General features: G+C 48.8%; 1 protein-coding gene across 2 annotated transcripts; it reads left to right on the top strand.

Annotated features, from left to right (window-relative positions):
- Window positions 1-463: 463 nt before the first annotated feature.
- On the top strand, window positions 464-5116 carry LOC136143870 (antigen-presenting glycoprotein CD1d-like). 2 transcript variants are annotated; one of them, XM_065901562.1, is made up of 6 exons: window positions 471-1121; window positions 1415-1444; window positions 1547-1693; window positions 2408-2686; window positions 3411-3513; window positions 3610-5116. In XM_065901562.1, the coding sequence occupies exons 1-6, from the start codon at window positions 545-547 to the stop codon at window positions 3629-3631; spliced, it is 1158 nt and encodes a 385-aa protein (XP_065757634.1). In that variant the 5' UTR covers window positions 471-544; the 3' UTR covers window positions 3632-5116. The 2 variants fall into 2 exon arrangements, with proteins under 2 accessions (XP_065757643.1, XP_065757634.1); XM_065901571.1 differs by having other exon boundaries at window positions 464-1121; window positions 1415-1693.
- The last annotated feature ends 884 nt before the right edge of the window (window positions 5117-6000 follow it).

The raw sequence follows: 6000 nt of genomic DNA, 5'->3' as shown, positions 1-6000 counted from the left end.
TCTTCCATAATCTCTTTGCCTAGAGACATCCATTGCTTGCCTCCCACTCAAAAACTTTGTTTTAAAAAACATGGTAGATGTCATACCACAGATACAGCTTTATGTCCTGTTTTTAAAACTGAAATAGCAGTTGTAAAGTGTTTTTCCACATACTATCTGTAACTCTACCTTGGAAAAAGCCAGTTGTGAGAAACATGATACTTAAGTGAGTGGCTGTGATCAGGGCTCTTTGCAGCTCAGATACCTAATGAGAGGGACCATCTGGCAGATGAAAAAGGGATCCCTGGACAGGAGGAGGTTGGAAGCAAGTCCCCTGAGAGCCAGAACCAGAGTCCCGCCTGCCTCCAGGCTTAAGAATTGGCCAGCCACAGGGTCAAGTTCAGGCTTTTGGCAACCCGGAAACCAGGGTGTGTGGGCGGGCGTTGGGGAAGGACCGGGCGGGGGTGGGGGCGGAGCTTCCAGGTCCCAGAGCAGAGCTAGGACGCGGGGTGCTTGCTGTTTCTGTTCTTCTGGGGGTTTCCCCAGATTTGGGGGAGTTTTGAGGATGAGTGGAACCGGGGCTCCCGGGCAGAGGGCGGCGAGAGGGAGGCGAGCGGGGAAAGCGGCGGACGCTCGCGGCGGGCGGTCTCAGACTGATACACCTCGGGAAGCCGGGAGCTTGACCCACCAGCCCGAGAACCTTCTATCCCCTGCCTCCAGCTGCTTGGCCCCTGGAGACCGAGCTCGATTCCGAGGCAGCAGACATCACCCTTTCTTCCCAAACCTAGCTGTTTGTTTGTTTCTGTTGCTCTTCCTTCTGCCTTCTGTGCTCTCCCTCCCGTGCCCCCGGTTCCTCCGATCTGTATTGTCTCCAGAGCCGCAAACGTCTTACTCCTTCCGCGGCCTCCAGATTTCCTCCGTCGCCAACCGCAGCTGGACGCGCACGGACTTCCTCGCGTGGCTGGGGGAGCTGCAGCTCTATACTTGGCGCAATGAGTCGGACACCGTCGGCTTCCTGAAGCCTTGGTCTCAGGGCACATTCAGCGAGCAGCAGTGGGAGCAGCTGCAGCACACGTTTCAGGTTTATCGAAGCAGCTTCACCAGGGACGTCTGGGAATTCGTCGAAATGCTGCACCGTGACTGTGAGCTGAGGGATGGGATCGTGTCCAGCTGCCCAGGGGGAGACAGTGGATGCTGAAGCCCAACCGGGAGGTTCTGGCCCCCCGTGATTGTCTCCTGTCTCCCTTTTGGGTCCCACTTCTGCCTGAGAGGTCCCAGCTTGAGTCCTCAAAATACCCCTTGTTCATCCCGCTGCAGGTCACCCATTCCCATTTGCATGAACTTTGGGGTTCCCAGTATAACCCTCACACCAATTTCTTCAACTCATGTCAGTCTTCTAAGCTCTTCATCCATCTCTTTCTATTCCTCTCCTCAGATCCTCTTGAGATCCAGGGATCTGCAGGATGTAAGTTACTTCCGAGGAACACCTCAGAAAGCTTCTTACACGCTGCATTTCAAGGAAGGTATGTCCTGAGTTTCCAAGGAATGTCTTGGGTGCCAACCCCAGATGGCCCCCCTTGGATCAAGGACCTCTGCAAGGTGATAAATACGGATCAAGGGACCAAGGAAACAGTGCACTGGCTCCTCCATGACATCTGCCCCCAGTTGCTCAGAGGCCTCTTGCAGATGGGGAAGTCCGAGCTGGAGAAGCAAGGTCAGCCTGCTTTTGTGACCTCTTCCCCTCCACTCCACTCTGGGGCTCCATCTGAGGTTTTCATTCCAGGGGTTCACACCCCTTTAAGCATCACCGGAAGAGGAGGGGATGGATAAGGTGTGAGGGTATTTAAGCATTCCACAGACATTAACTAGGTACCTTTTGGGGTCCATGAATAGAATTACATAAATCCTGCAGGTCAATCAGGATCTGTACTTGAGGAAGGAGAGGAGAAGGCAGATGAACAGTTAAAGCAGTGTCCTGGTGGCTCAGATGGTAAAGAGTCTGCCCGCAATGCAGGAGACCGAGTTTGACCCCTGGATTTAGAAGATGCCTTGCAGAAGGAAACGCCAACACCTTCCAGTATTCTTGCCTGAAAAATCCATGGACAGAGGAGCCTGGTGGGCTACAATCCATGGGGTTGCAAAGAGTCCGGCATGACTGAGTGACTACCACTTAGAAACATGCTACATATGTTACAGCTGAACACAGGGTGCTCTGGGATTACAGAGTAGGGGCATTTACAGGAGAATGGATCAGGGAAGGGAATGGGGATCGGGGAAGGCTTTCCCAGAGAAGCTAATACAAACGGATTGAAATGGTGGGAGTTCATCTCCAGAGGTAGAAATGTAGGACTGATGAGCCTGCTGTGAAGTCCAGAGCCTCTGATGTGGAGTCTCACTTTAAGATCCCTCATTCTCGTGTTGAATACAGTGAAGCCGGAGGCCTGGCTGTCCAGTGGCCCCCCTCCCCGGCCTGGCCACCTGCGGCTGGTCTGCCACGTCTCAGGATTCTACCCAAAACCCGTGCGGGTGACGTGGGTGAGGGGCGAGCAGGAGGAGCCTGGCACTCAACAAGGAGATGTCATGCCCAATGCCGACTCGACTTGGTACCTGCGAGTAACCTTGGATGTGGAGGCTGCGGAGGCAGCTGGCCTGAGCTGCCGAGTGAAGCACAGCAGCCTGGGAGACCAGGACATCATCCTGTACTGGGGTAAGGAAGAAGTGGGGATGGGAGGAGGTGGTCCTCAAGCCCAGAGGGAGGGCCTGGGGAAGGGGAGGGAAATGACACCCCAGCCAGCAGTGATAGAAGGAGGGGATTCTCCAAGGGGAGGAATAAAGATCTGAAGTCAAAAAGGATTGAAACAAGGTGTTCATATACACGAAAGAAGAGACTAAAATCCCCACAGATCCCGAAGTAGGTAGCAAGTACAGAATCCCAGGAAGATTTGTTCCCTAGAAGCGGGAACTGGACACTTTGAAAGGCAGGGTACCAAAGGTAGGTGTGGTTTATTGAGTGCTTTCTCGGTGTGAGCTGAACACTCTGCATATAGCAGAGTGTGTATGAATAATCATCCCCACTCTCCTTTGAGCAGGTACTGTTGTTTTCATGTTACAGATGAGAATTGAGGCTAAGCTAGGTCAGATTGCCCTGAGTCTCATCATTAGAAAGTGGAAGAGCTGGATGTAGACTCAGGTTTGGGCTAGCTGTGAAACTAGTGCCTACCTCCAAATATGTATGAGCATATGGTGAACTGAATGGAATTCTAGATGCCCAGACCCCAAGAAAAGATGGGGCGTCTATTAACTTCACAGGAATACAAGTGGGCACTTTAGATAGGACAGGAAATAAGCATCTGGCATGCTCACACGTGTTTACAGTAGGGGACCTGATGCAGATTCCCGGACTGAGACACACCCTATGTTCCCCCACACAGATGGGAACCGTGTCTCCACGGGCTTGATTGTCGTCCTGGTAATACTGGTGGTGTTCGTCCTTCTGGTGGTTGGAGGCTTAGTCTTCTGGTTTAGGAAGCACCGGTAAGTCTCTCCTTTCCATCTCCTCCCAACCTCAACCCCTCTGCCCACATCTTCTCCTCTTCCCTTTTCCTTAATGGTGTCTGCTTTCTCTCACAGCCGCTATCAGGATATCCCGTGACTCTCCTCGCCACACCTATCTATGTGGACTTCAGGATCTCAGAGCTTTAGCCCTCAGAATTTGAAGGTGAAGAGAACTACCTTGAAGAAGCAGAGAGAGAAACCTTTGCAATATTTGGGGTTTGGGGTGTTGTTTAGTTGCTCAGTCATGTTTGACTCTTTGTGACCCCATCAGTTCAGTTCAGTTGTTCAGCATACCAGACTTCCCTGTCCTTCTCCATCATCTGGAGCTTACTCAAACTCATGTCCATTGAATCAGTGATGCCATCCAACCATCTCCTGCTCTGTCGTCCCCTTCTCCTGCCTTCAGTCTTTCGTCTCATCAGGGATTTTTCTAATGAGTCAGCCAAATACTGGAGCTTCCATTCAGCATCAGTTCTTCCAATGAATATTTTGGGTTATTTCCTTTAGGAATGACTCGTTTGATGTCTTTGCAGTCCAAGGGACTCTCAAGAGTCTTCTCCACCACCACCGTTCAAAAACATCAGTTCTCTGGCACTTACCCTTCTTTATGGTCCAACTCTCACATCCATACGTGACTACTGGAAAAACCATAGGTTTAACTAGACGAACCTCTGCTGGCCAAGTACCGTCTTTACTTTTTAATACCCTGTCTAGGTTTGTCATAACTTTCCTTCCAAAGAGCCAGCATCTTGATTTCATGGCTGCCGTCACCATCTAACATGGGAACCATGTTTTACTGATTTCTCGGAAATACCTCCTGGAATTTAATACTCATTCTCTCTTCCTTGCTTGCTCTCCCCCACCCTTAATTTAAACGTTCTGACTGACATGTCAGCATTAGCTAGATGCTGTTCTGTACACAGAACAAACCCGCTTATCTTCAAAGACCTTTCCTACGACTCTTATATGATTACCTCCAGACCTCCGGGAGGAAGCCTCCTTGATCCCTGAATTCTAGTCTCTGTCTTGCTTTCCTGCTCATAGTTAAAGATTACAACTTAAATTAACGATAAAATATGTGCTCAACATGTTCTTGGGGAGTTGCTTGTCTGAACGCTCTCCCTGTGCTGTCTGTCATAATACTGTATGTTTGTATTATTCAGTGCGAAACCACCACAGTTTTGGAGCCCAAGAAAATAAAGTCTGTCACTGTTTCCATTGTTTCCTCATCTATTTGTGATGAAGTAATGGGACTGGATGCCATGATCTTAGTTTTTTGAGTGTTGAGTTTTCAATCAGCTTTTTTTTGGGATGTGGGATAGTCCAAATACACCTCTGCTGGATGACCCTAGGCCTCCCAGTTTGTGTCTGTGATATCAAAAGTTTGTCCTGAATGATATGGTGCGAATTTCAGAACCTTCTCTGGTCGTTCAGATGGTAAGGAGTCGTCCTACAATCCAGGAGACCTGGGTTTGATCCCTGGGTCAGGAAGATCACATGGAGAAGAGGATGGCAGCTCACTCCAGTATTCTTGCCTGGAGAACCCCATGGACAAAGGAGACAATCCATGGAATGGCATAGAGTTGGTCATGACTGAACGAGTAATGCTTTCACGTTCACTTTCAGAACCTAGTTTCTATTTTGAACCTGAATTTACAAAGAGAGAATTTTAAAATTAAAAAAAAAAATTAAAAAAATGTTAGGTTTTAGGAAAGAGAGGTGTGTCAAGTTTTTTTACTTCATGTAACTTGATTAATTCAGGAGAAATCATAGTGTGGGTATATAATGTCAATAAAGCTACTTTTTCATAGTGATATTTCTCTCATGTGGCAAGTTATTTTTTTCAGAGTGGACAGAGACAGATTCTCCCACTTACAGCCATTAAATGAGACTACACATGAGCTGGACTGAACCCATTTGGGCAGGCATGAGTGCTGGCAGATGGCCCAGCTGCCTGCTCTATTCTCAGCCGAAATATAAGAAGCAGGAAAGGCAGAGGAGCAGCAGCCCTTCCGAATGTGAAGAAATTTGAAGGTCAAGATAAAATCATCTGTTAGCTACCAGGGAAGTAGTCACTTGGCACTCAAGGCCCTTGAACATACAGAAAAAAAGACTAAGCTTTTGAAGTCTTTGCTTGAGAAAGTGAAGATTTGGCATCTTCTGTGTTGGACTTGAAGATAAAACCTAGGATGTGTGTGGAAATGTAGCTAGTTTCTAAATCCATGGTTTCCAAACTGGTTTCCTAACCTCTAAGTCACATCACCTGGAAAGTTGCAAATTATGTTGGGCACCCAGCCAATGAGTCCTACTAAATGAGAAATCATAGGAGTGGGGCCCAATCATCTGTGTTTTACAAGCCCTCAGGTGATTCTGGGGGCTTCACAGGTGGTCAGTGTTAAAGAATCTGCCAGCCAATGTAGGAGGTACAAGAGACATGGGTTCGATCCCTGGGTCAGGAAGATCCCC

Source organism: Muntiacus reevesi, chromosome 1, assembly GCF_963930625.1.
Source record: "Muntiacus reevesi chromosome 1, mMunRee1.1, whole genome shotgun sequence".
Taxonomy (NCBI): domain Eukaryota; kingdom Metazoa; phylum Chordata; class Mammalia; order Artiodactyla; family Cervidae; genus Muntiacus; species Muntiacus reevesi.
The sequence above is the reverse complement of the archived record's forward strand: the minus strand, read 5'-3'. Positions and strand labels throughout refer to the sequence as shown.

Excerpts from the sequence above, each read along its gene's own strand:
- LOC136143870 (XM_065901571.1), top strand. The coding sequence starts at position 545 with ATGAGTGGAACCGGGGCTCCCGGGCAGAGGGCGGCGAGAGGGAGGCGA. Across the intron at positions 1,122-1,414 it reads CGAAATGCTGCACCGTGACT|ATCCTCTTGAGATCCAGGGA; the intron begins GTGAGCTGAGGG and ends TCCTCTCCTCAG. Across the intron at positions 2,687-3,410 it reads GGACATCATCCTGTACTGGG|ATGGGAACCGTGTCTCCACG; the intron begins GTAAGGAAGAAG and ends TCCCCCACACAG.